We start from the raw sequence: 20,436 nt of genomic DNA on the forward strand, positions 1-20,436 counted from the left end.
CTTCCTCTATCTATAAAACTTTTTGCCTTCCATCTACAATCTAGTTATCTCTACAATGAAGGTTTCATCAATTATATACTCCACTCCAAAAGCTACAAGGATGCCTTTATCCCAACCATTCACAAAATCCTCTGTCACTTTTGGGTCATTTCCATGAAGCCTCTTGAGATACGACACAAGGCCTCCATCAGTAATCTATATCCATAGCTCTTTTTTCTTTTCCCATTTATCATAGGAAGTAAGCTCCACTCTGTTTTTGTCACCTCCCATAAGAAAATTGCCTCTACAACAATAGATGATGGTACCAAACCCAAACTAGGCAATGAAAAACTAGATACAAAAGAAGGCTCTAGAAACCTTGGTTTTGAATTTTGAACTGAAATCCAATGAAAGATCATTATTCATTTGGCAGTCTATCATCATTAATGTGGTAAGAATGGCCAATGCATTCAACACCCTTTCTCATCAGTTCACACAATTGTATCAGGAAATTTTCCTTTCCCATCCACCATCGTATGTCCACATAATCCACATCAATGTTTGCCAAGTGGTCCATTGGAATGTTACCATCTCAATAAATGTGGGAAATTTTGAAATCATCCAATTTTGCAATTATGATGTGGCACTCTTGAATTAAATGCTTGACGGTCCAGCTAGGCTCGATTTGTTTACTCACATACTTGATGATATTTAGAGAATCACCCTCAAGCCAAAAAAATTTTAACCATTCTCTGATAGCCATGTGTAACCCAATGTAAGCAGCTTTAGCCTTGGCATAGTGGTTTGCCTAGGTGCCTAGTGGGAGTGCCACCACCGAAAGAATCCTACCATTATGGTCATGAGCAACTCTCGCATAGCCAGCCGACACAGGGTTACCTTTAGCCGCCCCATCAACATTGATTTTGATCCACCCACTTGGGGAGGAGCCCAAACAACATTATTTATCATTTTCTTTAACTTGATAGTAGGTTTACAAATATCACAGCTGATATGTCACCTATTGATAATATCCTAGTTCTATGTCAAAGTAGGAATAGGGGGTCAATCTTGCGAGAAGCACAAGAAGAGACAAAGTTCTCCTTAATGGCATTCTGGACTGTCCGAGCAATAGAAAGAGTAGATGACTCTTTGTCCTTGAAGATCCAGTTGTTTCTTTCTTTCCAAATCCCTCAAGCAAGATGGGGTAACATAAGGCACCATATCACTCTAAGAGAAGGATTATCTGAAGTGCAACTCCACTGGAACCAATAGTCCAAGAGGCTCCCAAAAGGGCACCACATAATTTCCTAGAGATAAAAAAAATGAGCTAAGACATCTCTGGACAAGGAGCAATGGAGCAAAAAATGTAAAGCATCTTAAACATCTTCCTTGCACAAAAAACATCTGTTAGGGATAGCCATACCCCTTTTGCACAAGTTGTCAATGGAAAGAATCTTATTCTGCATAATGAGATATTAATTTTGGGAATTAATAACTTATTCCAAATACCTGACCAAAAAGGTGTCAGAACAAAGGATCTTGTCAACAGGTAGAAAGAATGAGAGACGAAAAAAACTCCCGAGGAAGAACCACTCCACACCAAAGAGTCTTCAATAGGGAAAGAGGGAATGTGAATATTAGCAAGCCATAATTGAAGGGGTTTCAAGATGGGGTCCACATTGATAAAATTGATCTAGTTACTTTCTTTGATATAATCAACAACCTAGTAGCCAAACCTCTCCACAAATCTCTCTTTAAGTTGAACTCCCCATTGAAAGTCAATCAAAGGCCCATCACCAACCCACCAATCATCCTAGAAACAATTTTTTCTCCCATTTCCAAGGACCCATCTTGATCCTTTACGAATAATATCTTTGGAATTATGAAAATTAGTCCAAAGATTAGAAGCTGCCACAAGTAGATTGTAGATTGACATTGGTTGTTAGGTGATCATATGATTGGTGAAAAAGGGAAGTTCATTAGCCTTATGAAGTGGAATGGTGGATCAATTATGTTTGGTGATGGAAGTTATATACAAATTTATGGAAGGAAAATGTAAAAATTGATGGAAAGAAAAAGACAAAATGTTCTTTATGTTAAAAGACTAAAACCCAATCTCCTTAGTGTTAGTCAGATGTGTAAAAAGGGATATAATCCTACATTTCATGAAAAGTCTTATGGAATTAGAATTGGTGACTCTGGAAGAATAGTTGTAGAAAGAAATAGGACAGATGGAATGTTTATCATCTAAAGTAAGCTAAATTAATAAGATAGCCAATGGCAGAGAGCAATAAATGTTGGAAATGGCACACGAGGATGGATCACATCAACTTTGACAACTTGGTGAAGATCAACTCGATACATGAAGTAAGGGACATACCAAAGATCCTCAAGCCTACAAACACCTTATGTAAAGAATATCAAATGAGAAAATAGACTAACAACAACGAGTACTCTCTTACAAATCCCTTTGATCAATTTAATTTCCCTTTAAATGAAAATATTTTAATCTGAAGATTTTTCCCCTCGTCTTCAATGGAGCCTTAAAATGTCTCTATAAAGTATTCTTTTTGGAGCTCAAATGAGTGCCTTGATTTAATTGTTTCAGCCAATCTAAGAACAATTTGATGTCGGAGAGAACTAAGAACCTTTGCAATCAAGAACCACTAACTGAAATGAATTGTCGTGAGAAATGGATTTAACTCTCAGTGAAGCCTGCTGATTTGAGGTGAAAAGTGGAGGAGCACATCAAATCTAAACTTGCCTTGGTCTTGCCATGAATGCTGGCAATACTGTCCCATTTTTTAAATTATTGCCACTTGCATTGATCTTGTCTTGAATGCCGGCAATAGTATCCCACATTTTCAATTACTGCCATTAAATATTTCGTACACTTTGTTACAGCGTCGCTAAATGCCATGTTTTGCATAAAAGATCGCACAAATAACCTCAAAATACAAATCAGAGGTTACGTGTGAATCGGCTTTTTATTTTTGTCATTGACTGGGAGTCTGGGAGGTGGTTCATTCAATGAATATGAATACAAGAGGGAAGGGAATCAAACTATTGAAAAGCACACCTTCAAATAAACATAGAATATAAGAAAATAAAAGTAAGTAATGGTAAAGTCTTTCGTGAGGAAAGACGGGAGAAAGTGCCAATAATTGTGTCGCCGAAGACTTCCTCAAATAATTTGCTTTCAGCATTTAAATAACTTTTCCCTTCTGGATTTACAGGAAAGAAAGCCTAGGAAAATGGTCTGTATACTGATAAGGGCTCTGCATTATTAGATTCCTTTTCTATTCCGTTATTTTGGATACATGAATTAGTGAGACTTGGTTTCGTTTTAGGGATTTAGTAGCAAGATAATACTGGAAATGGCCGAATCCAATGGCTCTGAGGCATCGCTGATGTTTGGGGATGTCAACACCCGCTTTCAAGCTGTAGACGTTGCAAACATCAATGTTTTAATCGACACCATCAAAATCATCTTGAAAAGAAAGACGACTCCAAAGGTTTTTTTTCAAATATTAGTACTACTATTTTCATCATCATTTCTCTGATTGCAGAAATTTCATGCATCTCATGCATAATTTATGTTCTTGTTATCTATATATCATTTGTAATCATACAGATTTGTAATGTAATGAAGATGATTGAATTGGATTAATTCAGTTTTGATTTTTTTCTCTATTTCACTTGCAAGTTTTGCTTCTTTATTTTTTCTTTTCTACAGGTGGATCTCATTCCATCAGATTTCTTGATCATATAATTGGAATAACTTCAGTGTGATTTGTATGAGGCATCGGATGTTTATATAGAAGGTTTATCACAGTCTGATTATTAATCCGTAATAAGTATTTCAAGCTTCATGTATGCATAATCCTTGGCTTCATCATGTATAATTGGAATCATATTATGATGATGCAGCTGATCTACCCTTGACCATATCATTTTAGGCATTAATCTTTGAGGATTCATGTATGGAATGGTATGATTGTGGGAAGTGTGCGGATAATTGTGATCCCCATGTTTGGCAGATGTGTATCTTTTGGATTCCTCTTATGTTCCAGAGATGCTTGCAAGTCTTTATTTTATGATGCTAACTATTTCATTGTAAGAGTATGGAGATTTATCAACGAAGTTGTTCCCCTTGAAGGTATGACTACAACATACCTTTTCAGCAATCTGTGGTAACTAGTTTCCTTTAGGCTTCTTCTCTATAGGTTGCTCTTGACAAGTAGGTGGCCTGGGGTGTGCATGAACGCTCAGGAGAATTAAGTTTCAATTGTAAAACTTAAAACGAGCAGAGAATCAAAAACAAAACAACAGAAAATAAAACACACAACACAAGGTTTAACGCGGTTCACCACTAAGTGGCTACATCCACCAGAAATGCATGGATTTATCTTATTAATCAAATATCCAATACACAGTATATCCAGTATGGGCTGCACTCAGCCATTTATATAAATATATTAGATATGAAATGAAGACTCCAGAGAAGTCAAATGGTCATGTGACCATTGGGCTTCATATACCCAACAATCTCCCTCATGAAGGCCAACTAGCACAACCATCACTGGCATCCCCTGCTCTCCATTTCAATCCTTACAGAACTAGACCCATCAAATATTTGAGCTTTGCAAAACTTTGTTCACGGACACTGTGGATAAGTCATCTCCAAAATAGATCCAAATCAAAAACATCTTCTCTTATGCTCCCCTTCACACTGAACAAAGTGTTGGAAAGATCATTAAATTGTTCCAAAATGAACCCTCCAACCTGAAATGAATCATTAAGTACAAACATGTTATGATCATATGTGCTCCCCTACGACAGAACATTGAAAAACCTATCATCTACGAAAATAGTTACTTCAGATAGATTCTCTGCAGGCGTGAACTTCACCGAATAATAGTGTAATGCTTCTTTGACCATGTTCAGAAATAGAGGAGCATTATTATTGGTCTTCACTTGTTCCAGCTCTCCCTTAACGTTAAAGTGTTTGTTATCCACGTGGGCAACATCACCAGTTAGGGCTTGAATTATCCACTTCACCATACTCAACCACCAAAAACTGTTCCAAACAGGAAAGCCAGTTCCACCATCAGCGAGCAATAATGCTGCAATCATTCCACTGACTGCGGTGCCAATGGCCACATCAACGTATTCTGCTAGGCGAGCATTTGGATTCCTGCTCTTCCACTATAATGCCTCCTCCAAAAAAACCCAGAGTCTCCCCCCACCAAAAAACCGCACAGGACAACTCTTTATCATTTTTAGTAGCCAACTGGAGAACCTTGGCACTGAGATACTCTGAAACAACATCCATATAGACTGGGGCCCCAGTGCCTACACACTCTGCATATTTCCCTGATTCCCCACATTTAGCAGCTATAGACTTCTTGAACTTGTCGAGGGTGTCCATTAGAGAATTTTGGCCAAGGAATATGAGTCGCCACTTGTTTTCAAGATGTGTATTTTTAGGATATTTCAGTACAGTAGAATTTAGGTCCGGGGAAGTTTCATGGGAAACAAGACGTCAGAGTCTTTGATTACTTTTATTATCTTTGCTGTAAATTACACACCATTCAATGGGAAGATAAAAGGGCTTACCATCTGTGCTCATACCCAAGTCCAGATATGGCAGTTTCTTGTATTCAAAATTAAACTTTTTATCTCCATCTTCACCAAACACTAGGAAATATTGAGTTATATCTGATGTGATGCCATGAAAAGTGAACTTTTTATCTCTTTTTCCATGCGTGTTTTTGATTTTCATCCCCCGCAAGACACTTATAACCCTATTCTTGGCACCTTCAGAAAGAGGTCTACTTTCTCCAGAAACTTCCTAAGCACCAGTGACACAGATTGTATTATCCCCTTCATGGGTGGCCTCTACTGCTAAAATGGTAGCCTCCTTTTCATGCACATCCATTAAATTAGGGTGGAGAATGATATCTCACTTCTCTGTCTATGACACCTTAAATCACTTGGAGTGTTTCCCATTGTCCTTCGCTCCTATCAAAGACCACTTTCGCTTCAAACCAGAAAATCGTCTTTCATCTTGCACTTCTTCATCCAAGTCCATAGGCTTATAGGCTTCTATGAAATTATCTATGCAAAGGTTGTCCTCAGCATCACGGGAGTGCCTCTTTATTTTTGTCAAGGCCATGCCATTTGCAGAGCTCTCCAAAGCCATAATTTCTGCCAGGCTTCCTTGCCCTGCTACCTAACTCCAATCTACACCCTCCTCATTCTGGGAGTCAACAACAGATTCAACTTGGGTCTCCGATGACATACACTCTTCCTCCCACAATCTTTTGAGTTCATCCTCTTCAACAACAACCTCTTTTCCAGCATCTTTCTGCTCAAAAATTCTAGCTTCTATACAGGAACTATCACAACATTCAACCTTCACCACACGAATGCCAATAACTTCCCAACCACTAACAGTTTGGCCAATAAGTTCCAAAGCTGGCTCAAGAGGAGAGCAAATGAGAATCCCAACATCCTTCTCTTTTGCTGGATTCTGCTCTTCAACTAAGTTCCCCTCTTTCTTCCAGCCATCCCACCAATGTACGCGGTGCTTGAAGCATAGTTTTACATGGAACATAAAACTGCCATAGAAGTTATAAATTTTACCTTCTTCCTCTTCCTCCATCTCTACTCAAGCCAACATGGCTCTCATACCAATTGTAAAGATTAAAATGAGCAGAGAATCGAAAACAAAACAACATAAAAGAAAGCACACAACACAAGGTTTAACGTGGTTCACCACTAAGTGGTTATGTCCACCAGGGAATTATCTTATCCAATACATAGTACATCCAGTAAGGGCTGCACTCAGCCATTTATATAAACATATCAGATATGAAATGAAGAGTCTGGAGAAGTCGAATGGTCATGTGACCATTGGGCTTCATATACCCAACACCAATACTATGTTTTCACACCTTTTTTTTTTTTCATGCATACCTCAACAATTTGAGATGTTATAGAAACCCCATTGGGAGCCACTGATGGTTTTATAACCATGTCTCTATCCCAATTTCCTGGGAATTTTTTTCCCTTTTCTTCACTTTTTTTTTTTCCACTTTATAACACATTTGAGAGTTGGAGTAGGTTTTATAATGTATTTTATAAAGGAACTCCTATCAATATAGTTTGAGAGGTTGAATAAGATTTTATGATATCTAACAAGTGGTAACAAAGATTATATCAAGATTTTAGGTGGTTTGGACAACCTCATTCATGGGCATTGAAGCAAACCAAAGCCTATAAGAATCTTTCTTCTAATTTCTATCTATTTTGGTATCCCTTATGATTTATAAACTCTTGGAAAGCCCCAACAATCGAAGTGAAAATATTTTTTCTTGAAAGTTGACCACATTGTGTACAATAACCCATGAAATTCTATGAATTTGTTTTACTCTAACCTTTCCAAAACTTATATATTAAGTATTTATAACTTTCATATAATAGATTTTGATGAATTTAATTTGTGTTGAATGAAAAGATTCTGATCTGAAGATTTTTCCCCTCATGTTCAATGGAGTCATAAAATGTCTCTGTAAAGTAATTTTTTTCCAGCTCAAATAAGTGCTTGGATTTATTTGTTTTAGCCAATCTAAAAAGGAATTTGATGTCTCAGAGAACCAAGAACCTTTGTAATCAAGAACCACTAACTGAAATAAATTGTTGTGAGAAATGGGTGTAACACACAGTCAAGCCTGCTGATTGGAGGTAAAAAGTGAAGAAAGGATATCAATTCTGAACTTGCATTGGTCCTGTCATGAATGTCGGCCATAGTGTTTCACTTCTTTAATTATTGCCACTAAATAATTCTTAGACGTTGACACAGCGTCCCTAAACGCCATGTTTGGTATAGAGAATACCAGGAATAACATCAAAATACAAATCAGAGGCGACGTGCGAATTGACTTTTTATTCGTGTCATTGACTGGAAGGCGGTTCATTCAATGAATATGAATACAAGAAGGAAGGTTAGAAACGTAACCCAAACTATTGAAGATCACATCTTAAAACAAACATAATATATAAAAAATCAACTAATGGTAAAGTCTTTGTTGAGGAAAGAGGGGAGAAAGTGTCAATAATTTTGTCGCAGAAGTCTTCCTCAATTAATTGGCTTTTAGCATTTAAATATCATTTCCCGTCTGTATCCAGATGGGAAGAATGGGACACATATTATATAAAAAAAAAATAGCATTTCCCTTCCAGATTTAGAGGAAATAAAGTCCACGAAAATCGTCTGTATACTGATAAGGGCCCTGCATTATTAGATACCTGTTCTACTCCATCATTTTGGGTACCTGAATCAGTGAGAATTTGTTTCATTTTAGGGATTTAGTAGCAAGAGAATACTCGGCATGGCCGAATCCAATGGCTCCGAGGCATCGCTGACGTTCAGGGAGGTGAAAACCCGCTTTCAAGCTGTAGACGCAGCAAACATCAATGTTTTAATCGGCACCATCAAAATCATCTTGAAAAGAAAGACATCCCCAAAGGTTCTTTGCAAATATTAGTACTACTATTTTCATTAGCATTTCTCTGATTGCAAGTTCATATTTCTTGGGTTGTCCAGGTTTTCTAAAACTATGTTAGTAGATTTTTATATGATTACATTCATTTCGCCTCCTGCCGTCTAATGTAACGGATCTGTATTAGTTTTTGTTTTTCTTTCACACAAAAGTGTGGTAAATAGTCGAAATATGTTAAGTTAAAAGAATAGTTATGTTAAGGTAGTTTGCACGAGCATTCATGCAGTTTTCATTTTAGATTTTATTGTTTTTGCAGCACCAAGAAGATAATCCAAACAGAAGTTCTGAAATTACAACCAACACAGAGAAGCTGCCCATGTGGGCTTCATTTATACAGAGCGGAGTCACTTTTTTGTCTTCTGTCAACGATCATATGAAGAAATATTTTAAAACGGTATAGTAAATGCTAAATTTTGTTTCTTGTTTACAGAATATTCAGATCTGAACTTCATAGGTCCCGATTTCATTTGTAGGTTTTTTTCTTCGGGTTTACAGGTAGATCCGTTCAGATCTCGTGGCCAAGTATTATGCGTTATATCAGACATACTTGAAGCAGTAGGAAAAATTCATTGGGTACTAGCAGGGCTATCCGTGATAGGGCATTTGCTCACAAAAATCGCTGAAATGTCAGACAACAGAGATGAATGTTTGCATCTCTTGCAATACATGGTTGACCTTGCCGACCATATTATCAAATTAAGCGGCCTGGTCCCACAGGAAAGGGAGAAGCTTAAAAATGCTCTTGTAATAATTGTTAAGGGATCCATGCTCTGCGCTAAACAGCTTTACTCTAATACTCTTTTCAGGTTACAGTAACAAATTCACATTTCCAAGATGTTTCATGTTGACTATATATATAATATTTTTCGATTTGTCATGGTTAAATTTCTTATGTTGGCATTTACCAGTTAACAGCTATTGGGTCTTATTGAGAAGTTTTATGTTTCAGGTTTGTGAAAAGTTCTCTAGACATGAAGAATTTGAGCAGCCTCCGTGCAGAAATAAACGTTCTCTATCCAGACCTTCAGTTGACAGCTGTAATCGCCATGATGCAGCAGCAGCCCGAAAGACTACCTGTAGGGAAGACGGATTATCCACCTAATGCAGGTAGGTAGTGGATATTTGCTTGTCAACGTTTGCATTTGCATTCCTTTGGACTAGATTTAAACGAATAATGATTGTTGATGCGTGATGTTATGCGAGATAAATGTGATTTTTCATAGTAATTTGGTAGGGGATCATTTTTTTTAATATTTTTTTGTATTGATCAAAGTAAAATGATTATTTGAACAGTCTAAGAGAAGACTGCAAGAAGTAATAAGAATACAATATCAAACTATAGCCTTCCAGTAGCAGATATAAAACTATATACAAGACAACAATGTGGAGTAAGACTGGTATGAACAATACATAAATAAGCACATGAAAAATTTCAGACTTGTATCTTGAGAAACTGGTGTAACTGTTGTATACATTTGATCTCTTTCTTGAAGCTGCAAATATTGATATTTGATCTCTTTCTTGAAGCTGCATATATTGATATTTGATCTCTCTCTTGAAGCTGTGAATATTGATATTTGATCTCATCCAGCTGCCTACAAAATCTGTCATCATTTCTCTGTTCGATCTTCAGCTGTAAACAGAAAAAGATGAGTTGGAAAAGTACTTCCCAATAAAACATTAAAATATCTACTTGCTGAAGCAAAATGTGATTAGAAAAAATTACTTGGCATCTACTTTTTCACTTCTTTCGATAGAATACAAATAATAATGCGAAGTCCAATAAATTATTGAAACTTGTTGTTATGAAGACCCATTTCTACTCAAGCATTTATTCTGGTTCTGGTTAATGGGATGGAAAAGCTTACAAAATAATTTATTAAATTAAAAAGAGCATTATGCATACAGTAGGGAAATTTTAAAAGGAGCATGCTAAAGATTATAGGAAAGCATATGTTTTCCCCTAATATCAACGTATGTACGCATAGAAGTAACATAATACAAATAAATTTTAGCTATGCGTAATCAACACATTATAGAAGTTGAGCTATTCATAACATATTTATTCACATAATAGCACTTAATCCCAAACCTAAAATAATAGTTAAGCAACAAATATTGCTTTGGCTTTTGGAGAATTTTACATTAGAGAATAGGTTTAGTTTAAGCTTAGATTAATAAGCTTTTGCAGTTATGTTAAATTTTGGAACCGTCTGTATTGATGGATAGAGAGGCAGAGGACAAGAATTAAGAACAAAAGAGAGGAAAAAAACACAAATGAAATACAGGCAATAGAATGATTTATATTTTGATATCTCGAAATATAAAGTCTGTTTATATATTTGTCTATTCATATATAGAACTGTTGTTCATTTTCAAGTCCCCTGTTCTGACTGTTAATAGCTGTTTGCCACAGCAAATGCCTATTTTCTGCTCCTTTTTGTGAGACACCAGCACACCTAAAATCTGCCTCTGTTCTCCCCTGTTTTTGGCTATTACTTTTCTACTGCTACAGCAATGATAAGCTTCCAGAGTCTTCTACATTTTTTTACAGATATCTACCCATAAAACGTGAGAATTTAGTTGATAAGACAGAGGACAGGTTGGTGAGTTAATGAGCTATGTTATTGAATCCATGACAAAATCTATCTTGACCTGATGCTGAGATTTGTTCTGCATAAAGAGGATTTTAAGCTGACTGTACTGATGAGGTTGTTTAGATTATAACCGTATCTCTTTTTTAAGGCTGTGGCTTGAATCAATGATCGTAAAATTGTGTTTTGGCTTTTCCCTTTGACGTTTTCATATGATATTAGAGGAGCATGATGTACTGTGTGAAGATTTCCCTTTGACGTTTTCCCATAGCAGACTCGTAGGCGATTTTTGTGGTAGTACATGAAGGGTAAAGTTAGCTGCTGCAGTGGGAGATTAGTTTGAATCAATGATCGTAAAATTGTGCTGTGGCTTGAATCAATGATGTAAAATTGTGTTTTGGCTTTTCCCTTTGACGTTTTCATATGATATTAGAGGAGCATGATGTACTGTGTGAAGATTTCCCTTTGACGTTTTCCCATAGCAGACTCGTAGGCGATTTTTGTGGTAGTACATGAAGGGTAAAGTTAGCTGCTGCAGTGGGAGATTAGTTTGAAGAATCCAATTGAAATCAATGCGTATATTTGTCTCTGCAACAATTGTATGATCTGTGTTTGAGGAGTGATGTGATCTTGTGGAAGTGGTGTGAGATTTGTTTCCCAGCAGTATAAGGTGTTTGTGGATTCGATTGGCACAGAGGTTGGGGTACTCATGAGGAGTTGCATACGCTACGAGATGATGGACTAGTTCAGTTACCTTTGTGATGCCAACTTTTCCTGAGCTCAATTCAAGCCCTAATGGACAGCTCTGCATAATGGGAACTTACACATATGAATGATGTTTTGTGCTATTTTTTTTTGGAATCTGAAAGTAGACAAACCTAGCAAAACAGAGAACTTCAAGTTGAAATCCTATGCAACAGTTTAGTTATAGCTATCAATATCATTCCTGTCAGTGCGTGGTAAGGTTGGCTCTGTTGAAGTTTTGGGCATCTAGAAATTAAGGGCGCGTAGCATCTTGGACAATATTACCACGATAGGCCATATCAATGTTTATGCATTGGATCTTGTAAGGAGTTGTGCATGCTATGAGATGTCTTGGCGATTAAGGTACAAATCATTCATGGGGAAGCTTTCATTGATAAATTTTCGATTATGAATTTTGAGTAAGAAAATAATGTATGTAAATATTCAAATTATAATAATAAACACTTCATCATGTGTGGATAAGTTTGGTGAGAGATTTTAAATGAATAAGTTTAGTGAGAGATTTTAAACGCCTTCATAGGGATGTATAAAGCTTTATTTTAAAAAATCACGAGTACATATTCTTGGAATTATTTAGGTCTTCTTCTTTTTTTTTTTTTTGAGTAATTAGGTTATTAAAATAGAGAACTTAGTCATTGTTGCAAGATATAGATGAAGCAATAAAATGGATGGCTAATGATTGCAAGGCCACAACATTGATCAGTCTTAATTTATTTGATGCATAGTTTCACATTGGTCTAACAAAGGTATCAAAGGAAATATGAGATGGGCTTAATTCTTTATTTGGTTCATAGGTTTCGAGTACTAAAATGTCCAAAAATAAATAAAAAATTGGTTGAAGATGAAAGAGGGAGACAATTTATTGTTCAACATATTAGTACATTTTGTTCCCTCCTTAATCAACTTGTAGGTGTCAACTCACAAGTTGATGATGATAATGGCAAGGCAATCTTACTAATTAGTATATCCTCAAGTTTTTATCATATTATTTTTTATATTAAACCAAATTAATCCCAATTGGACTATTATTTCTTCTTTCATTGATGAAAATAGTAGAGTTAAATAGAGTCATTCAATTATAGAGAAAACTAATGTTCTTGCTAAGAGGAACTCTAACATTTCAATAGGGAAATGATTCAAATGCTATTACTATCAAAAAATTGGGCATGTACAAATGAAGTGCATTAGTTGGGCCAACGATTTCACTAATGGGAAATTGAATAAAAATAAGCCCACGATGCGACTAAAGGTGAGATACAATATTAAGGTTTTGTAGTGCATACAAATGATATGTTCTTTATTTAGTAAAGGTGATTTAATTGGAGGTTCGAAGAAATGGAGGCACGAGGAATTTTATCAACCTAGGATAGCTTCCAACTTAGGGGTGATTTATTGCATGGGAATAATGATGCAGAGCCCTACCCACACACCTAAAGACAAGACCAAACAAGGTTAAACTACTCACCCCTCAAATGATCACAAGTGTCCTACAAAGGGTCTTGCAAGGAAGGTCTCCACACCCTAGGTGAAACTACACACACATTCACTAGGCTTGGGCCTACTCAAGATGAGTAATTGCCTCAATACCTATCCTACCACATCCTATGACACCCTACTCCTAAGGGCTTAGGATTTGAATCATTTATGGATATTAGAAACTGGTCCAAGAATTGGTTTTGTGATTAGGCTCCAATTCCTTATACCTCCTTTGGAAACCTACTGCCTAGGCTTGTAGCCCTATTTGGCGATACAATGGACCTTAACTCAAAAATTTTCCACACACCCATAAAAATAAATTTCCATTTCAAACACCCTTTTGGAAGTTGTATTGATCCCCAAAATGGTTTGATCAGGTCTATAAGTACAAGGTTTGATCCCTTTATAGGCTAAGAGATGTAATAGGGGCAATTAGCCCTATTTTCCAAATCAACTACCAAACAATGAATCGAAACTGGAAAATCAACTCTATGGGTATGTGGGGAATAGTGAGTAACCTTTAATTCCAGGATTGCATGCCTGGAATCCACCGCTATGACAACTTATGATGACTATCTTAAATCTTGTCCTAGGTAGTCACATAGAGATGCCTACCTAATTTTGCTCCTTTCTCCAAACAACCAAGTTTCCCCTACAACAAACCATGGAAAATCTAAAGTACAGATGCTTATCTTGCATCTCTCCAAAGGAAGAGTTTTCTTATGGAATAGAATGTAAGATAAGACCATTTTTGTTCAAAACCCTCTCCAAACCCTCAATTTTCGGGTTACAGTCAGAAGAATGGAGGGTTATCTCTACTCCAGAATAGTTAGGACCTTAGATCATGACCAAAAGAAATATATTTCATCTCCCTATCTATTCCATGGATGGTGGGATTCAAATCAATTCATACAGGCACGTGCAACTCCTGCAAACTCAGAATTTCTGGGAAAATTGAAATATTTTGTGTATTATTGCTTCACAAACTCTAATTACAACAATAAAATTCTTGGTAATCATGTCCACAAGGATTACAAAACTCTTCAATGTTTTCCCATTAAACTTGGACTAGGTTGGAGCCATTGAAAGGCTTCCCCCAACTGATTTTAAAAAAGTTGCACTTTTGCACCCAAAAAGTTGCAGTTTTGTAATTTTTGCACAAAAAATTGTCATATTGACTAAGGTTGCAGTCCACATACATGGATCAACCAAAAAATCATGAAACATGTCTAGAAACCTATCAAACACAAATCTAGACCCTCTATTACCCCTTTTGACCACATTGTCCCAATTGGCTTCTCAAATTGCCTAATTGGTGGCATGGGCTTACATGGTGCGGTTTATTTGCATACATGAAACACAAGACACACTAAGACACCCTAATGATCCTAGTCTTGATCCTTAGGGTCATGAATAGCTTGTTGATGAGGTGCTCCTGCACCAGATAACCTTTCACATCTATGTCCCTAAAGAAAAGAGGTGACTTGGTATGATGTTGGTCCCTTTAAGAAGCAAGGAAGGTCTAGTCTGAAATCAAAATGTTCACCATGATCTCATGCTCTACCGGTAACTATATTCCACCTTCTAGACTTATGCCTTATGAAAAATATGACTTTTAGTAAACCAATTCTATGTACACCAGATGTGATCTGTGAACTAAGTTTGCATCAATGACAACCCCTAAACATCTATCATGCACCAATCATTACTAGAACAATGTCTCTTTCCAACAATGGCTTGAATCAATAATCATAAAATTGTAATCTAGAATTTCCCTTTTGAATTTTCATTGTGATTCTTTAGTAAGTCAACACTAAATTATTTATACATAAAAATGACCATGGTGAGATTTTTCTTTTATTAAAATAATTTAGAGTTTATGTATACTTTCATAAATATGACATGAATATATAGGTAATTTTAGAATTGTCACTAACTCATACTTAATATCTGTTATAGTTTTATTTTTTGAAAATTCAAGTCAATCTTTTATAAATCTCTATATGATTAATTTGATAACTCAATGATGAACGAATAGTACCAAACCGGTACTGAGACGGGGGGGGGGGGGGGAGAGGGGGGGTGAATCAGTACAAACAAAAACATACTCTTGAATTGGTTTGTTAGCAGACATTGTGCATTGACAGACAAACAGTAACACTGGTCCTCAAACAGAGTACGACTGGCAAAGCCCAGAAAAATTGAGACAAGCATAAACCAGTTGACACTTATCTTCTCATACAATCTAACACTTCACTTCCATTTCACCCTAATGCATGAACAAGTAATCTACCATCAAAGATATACATATAAGCAAATAGATCAGCATGATTCACCACTTGACCAAAAAAAAACATAACATCACATGAAGAAAACATCACACACACTTATTTTTCATGTGGAAACCCAACTGGGAAAAACCATGGTGGGGATGAATACCCACAAGCTTGTTTTTGAACTCTTTAGAAGTCCGCTCTGTTAGGAGCCTTGTCCGGTTAAAGACTGATACAATAGGTTCTGTTAGGAATCGATCCCGTTAGGGGTCACCCGGTTAAGGGATGGCTAGAATACCTGGTTAAGGGTTAAACCCTGTTAAAGGTTACCTTGTTAGAGGATTTCAAGAACTCAATGGTTTTGAGTCACCATGTTAAAGGATTTACAGCAAGCCAGTTTAGGCTACCCCGTTAAGGGATTTTCCAACTGTTGAGGTGGTTAGAGATCAACAGGTATTACAATGATCTGGTAACAACACTCAATGCCAATGTAGATCCACTTAAGCTCCTCTTCACCTTCTGCACTTACACTCTATAGGTATCACTTCTCTCCTCTGGTCTGGCAAGAATCACGTATCCCTTCTCTTGGATACACACACACAACTTTTTCCAACAAGCTCAAAAAGAGACACAACATCGACCTTATAGGAAAACAGATAGGTCGGTAGCATAAACCCTAAACCCTAAACCTGTTAGGTTAAGGAATTCAAACTGTTCAATCCTGACCGTTGAGCATATTGCATTAAATGCAACAGTTCTTGATCCAATCTCAAGACTTTCTCCATCGTCCATTTTCCACCGATTTCATGGTGGCTAATAACCCATCACACGTTATCACCGTTTACAGACTTCGCACATTCCTGAGGTAGATAGGAACAATATCCTTCATGCAAGATCCTTCACGTGCACAAGGCTTACGTGGAAACACCATTTGTTCTTCGTTATCATGCTAACTCATCACATAAAGTCACCGGTTGAGCCACACAGGCTTGAAGCACTTCAACTGGAAACCCTGAAGTTGAGACTACCAACCGATAATCATACAACGCTTCCATGTGCTAATTCCCATAACGATATGTCGGTTCACCTTGAACAAACACACCGCTTCACTTTGGCACAAATATCGGTTCACAGTGTTATATCGGTTCTCACATATGCTAGTTCTCAACTCTTCAGCATATTGACATCAATGACAACATACAATGTCATTATGTCCTCATATCAGTTCACATAATGCCGACAATCTCCCCCTTTGGCATTGATGGCAATATACAAAGATATCTCTCCGCTTCACATCTTCTCCCCCAATTTCTACAGATATCTTCTTCGCTTCACATCTTCTCCCCCTTTGACAACAATGCCAAAGTGGAGGCACGAGCTTCCATGTTCCATTATGCTGCTCCCACTGAGGAGTAGCATCCTTCAACACATCAATCCTAAAGAAAAATTTGACTATGCAATACCTAATTGATGTGGAGCATATATCTTTAGTTTACCTCCTAAAGGGGAAACACCCCTAATTCACCTCTTAAGTACATAAATGTAGCCTTTGGGAGAGGCTTGGTGAATATGTCTGCTAACTACTCCTTACTGGAAACATGTTCCAATGCAATCTCTTTGTTCTGAACCTTTTCCAACAAGAAATGATACTTAAGCTCAAAGTGCTTGGTTCTAGAATGTAAAACCAGATTCTTGGAGATGTTAATTGCATTAGGATTGTCACAAAATATACTTACTGGTTCAGATATAGGAACTTTGAAGCCATTTAATACATGCTTCATCCAAATTGTCTGACTGCAGTTCATGAAAGTTGCAACATACTCTGCTTCTGCTGTAGACTAAGAGATACAACTCTCCTTCTTACTCATCCATGAGACCAGTCTACCACCGAGAAAGAATGCACCATCGGTTGTGCTTTTCCGGTCATCTACATTACCTGCCCAATCAGCATCTGTGTATACTTTTAAGTTGAAATCCTTTCTATATGGATACCACAATCCATAATCAACAGTTCCCTTTAGATATCTCAGAATCCAATTGATTACAACCAAGTGGGATTCTCTTGGGCTTTTTTGGAATCTTGCAGTAATGCCAATTGCATGTGCAATATCCGGTCTACTATGCACTACATAATACAACTTACAATTCATTGATCGGTATTCCTTCTCATCAACCAATGCTGAGTCATCTTCTTTGGATAGTTTACAATCGGTCACCATTGGTGTACCAACCAGTTTGCTATCTTCCATGCCAAAGGTTTTCAACACCTCTTTGACATACTTGGACTGAGTGATAAAAAATCCATCTTTCATCTGCTGGATCTGCAGTCCAATGAAGAACTTAATCTCTCCTATGAGTGACATCCCAAACTCTTTCTTCATCTCATCTGCAAACTCATGACTCATCTTGTCATCTCCACCAAAGATAATGTCATCAACAAATACCTCACAGATCAGGATCTGATCTCCTTCAGACTTCAAGTAGATATTGCTATCTTCACTTGTTCTCTCAAATCCAATCTTCACAAGATGGGAATGCAGATGTTCATACCATGCTCTAGGTGCCTGCTTTAGACCATATAAGGCTTTATGTAGCCTACATACCATGTCACTATCTTCAGATAGGGAAAACCCATATGGTTTCTCAATATACACCTCCTCTTCAAGTACACCATTTAGGAATGCAGATTTTACATCCATTTGATATACTTTGAAACCTTTAAAAGCTACGTATGCAAGAAGCATACAAACTCCTTCCAATCTAGCTACAGGAGCAAAGGTTTCTCCATAGTCTTCTCCTTCTTCTTGAGCATATCCTTTGCACACTAATCTGACTTTCTTCCCAATCACTGTGCCATCCTCATTCAACTTATTTCTGAAAACCCATTTGGTACGAATGACATTTTTATGCTCCGGTCTGGGTACCAAAGACCATGTACCATTTTTCTCTATCTGGTCAAGTTCCTCTTCGATTGGCTTGATCCATTCTTCATCTTTATGTGCCTCTCTGAATGATTTAGGCTCAAATTCAGAGATCATACATGAGTTTTCTCTGACCTTTCTTCTTGTAAGGATTCCTACATCCTTATCTCCTATGATCTATTTAGGATCATGATTCATCTTGACATACCAAGGAATGGTCTTGATAGATTCCTCTTGCTTTTCTTCTTCATCCTCATCTCCATCAGTATCAACATCTACATTTGCTGGTGTAAGAACACTATTATTGGTACTCGGTTGGCTGACAACTGGTTCCCAGAAGGTTACAACTGGTTCATTTATCACTTGCTCACTGCTAGTTTCCTCAGTTTTCTCAGAGGTTTCATCAACTCTTACATTGATGCTTTCCATAATTCTCTGAGTCCTATTGTTGAAACACTTGAGAGCTTTGCTCTTGGTGGAATATCCTAGGAATATTCCCTCATCACATTTCGCATCAAATTTTCTCTGGTGTTCACTCCTCTTGATGTAATATTTTCTACCAAACACTCTAAAGTAGCTAACCACAGGTGTCTTACTAGTCCAATACTCATAAGGAGTTTTATCCTTACCTTTCTTGATGAGTACTCGGTTAATTGTATAGACTGCAGTGCTCAACATTTCTCTCCAAAAGGTGTGGGCTACCTTTCTTTGAATCAACATGGTTCTAGCTGCTTCAACCATAGTCCGGTTATTCCTCTCTACTAGACCATTCTACTATGGAGTGTGGGGGGTAGATAGTTGCCTCTTGATGCCATGTTCTTCACAGTACTTGTTGAATTCACCAGAAGTGAATTCCCCTCCTTGATCAATTCTCAGGCACTTGATCCTTTTACCACTTTCCTTCTCCACTAATGCTCTGAAAGCTTTGAACTTTAGAAAAGCTTCAGACTTATCTTTCAAGAATGTGACCCACATCATTCTTGAGCAGTCATTAGTGAGAATCATGAAGTACCTATCACCTTGCACACTCCTAGTTTTCATAGGACCACACAAATCAGTATGCACAAGATCAAGCAAATTGTCAGCAGTGAAAGATTTACCTTTAAAGGTTGAGGAAGACATTTTCCCCAATTGACACTCTCTGCACAAGGTGTTATCCAGTCTGCTTAGCACTGGCAACCCTCTAACTGCCTTGATCTTACTAGCCTTCACAATGTTATCAAAGTTTACATGGCAGAGTCTCCTATGCCATATCCAACTATCATCAAATTTAGCCATAAGACATGTACTTATATTTGCATTTAGTTGAAATAGGTTACCTTTGGTCTACATGTCGGTGGCCACCAATTCACCATTCTTTCCTTTGATTCTGCACACTCCATTCTTGAATTCCAGAGTGAGGCCACTGTCATTCAGCTGGACAACACTTAGAAGGTTGTGTCTAAGACCATCAACCCAGTACACATTGTCAGCACTACTCTTTTCATTCAGAGAGATGGACCCTCTGCCTTTGACCAAGCATGGGGCATCATTACCAAAGCGAACCACACCACCATCATACTCTTCCAAAGATAGAAACTTGCTCCGGTCACTAGTCATATGGTGAGAACAGCCACTATCAATGATATACTCATTAGAATTATCAAACTGGGAGACAAGAGCCTTCTTGTCTAATAAATCTTCCTTGACAACAACAAACACAATATCTTCATTTTCTTCATCCTCTAATTCCTCATCTGTGACACCTTCATCAACTACCACAAAACAATTTCTTCGGTTTCCTCCTTTGAATTTCTTGAACCTTTCTGGTTTGTCCTTGTTGTTGCCATTAGGATAGTTTAGAGCAATATGTCCTATCCGG

At 37.2% G+C, this 20,436-nt stretch overlaps 1 protein-coding gene across 2 annotated transcripts in view; it reads left to right on the plus strand.

The window, feature by feature from the left end:
- The first annotated feature begins 3,197 nt into the window (after positions 1 to 3,197).
- Positions 3,198 to 20,436, plus strand: part of LOC131034398 (probable disease resistance protein At5g66900) — a 31,804-nt gene continuing 14,565 nt past the window's right edge. Inside the window, exons 1-4 of one of the 2 annotated variants that reach the window (XM_057965866.2) lie at positions 3,198 to 3,494; positions 8,803 to 8,940; positions 9,042 to 9,352; positions 9,496 to 9,653. In XM_057965866.2, coding sequence (XP_057821849.2) covers positions 3,357 to 3,494; positions 8,803 to 8,940; positions 9,042 to 9,352; positions 9,496 to 9,653 — 745 coding nt within the window. In that variant the 5' untranslated portion in view covers positions 3,198 to 3,356. Of the gene's footprint in view, positions 3,495 to 8,096; positions 8,514 to 8,802; positions 8,941 to 9,041; positions 9,353 to 9,495; positions 9,654 to 20,436 lie in introns of those variants that run through there. The other variant, XM_057965865.2, reaches the window with a different exon arrangement.

The sequence above is a fragment of the Cryptomeria japonica genome, chromosome 4 (genome assembly GCF_030272615.1).
Source record: "Cryptomeria japonica chromosome 4, Sugi_1.0, whole genome shotgun sequence".
In the NCBI taxonomy this organism is placed as follows: domain Eukaryota; kingdom Viridiplantae; phylum Streptophyta; class Pinopsida; order Cupressales; family Cupressaceae; genus Cryptomeria; species Cryptomeria japonica.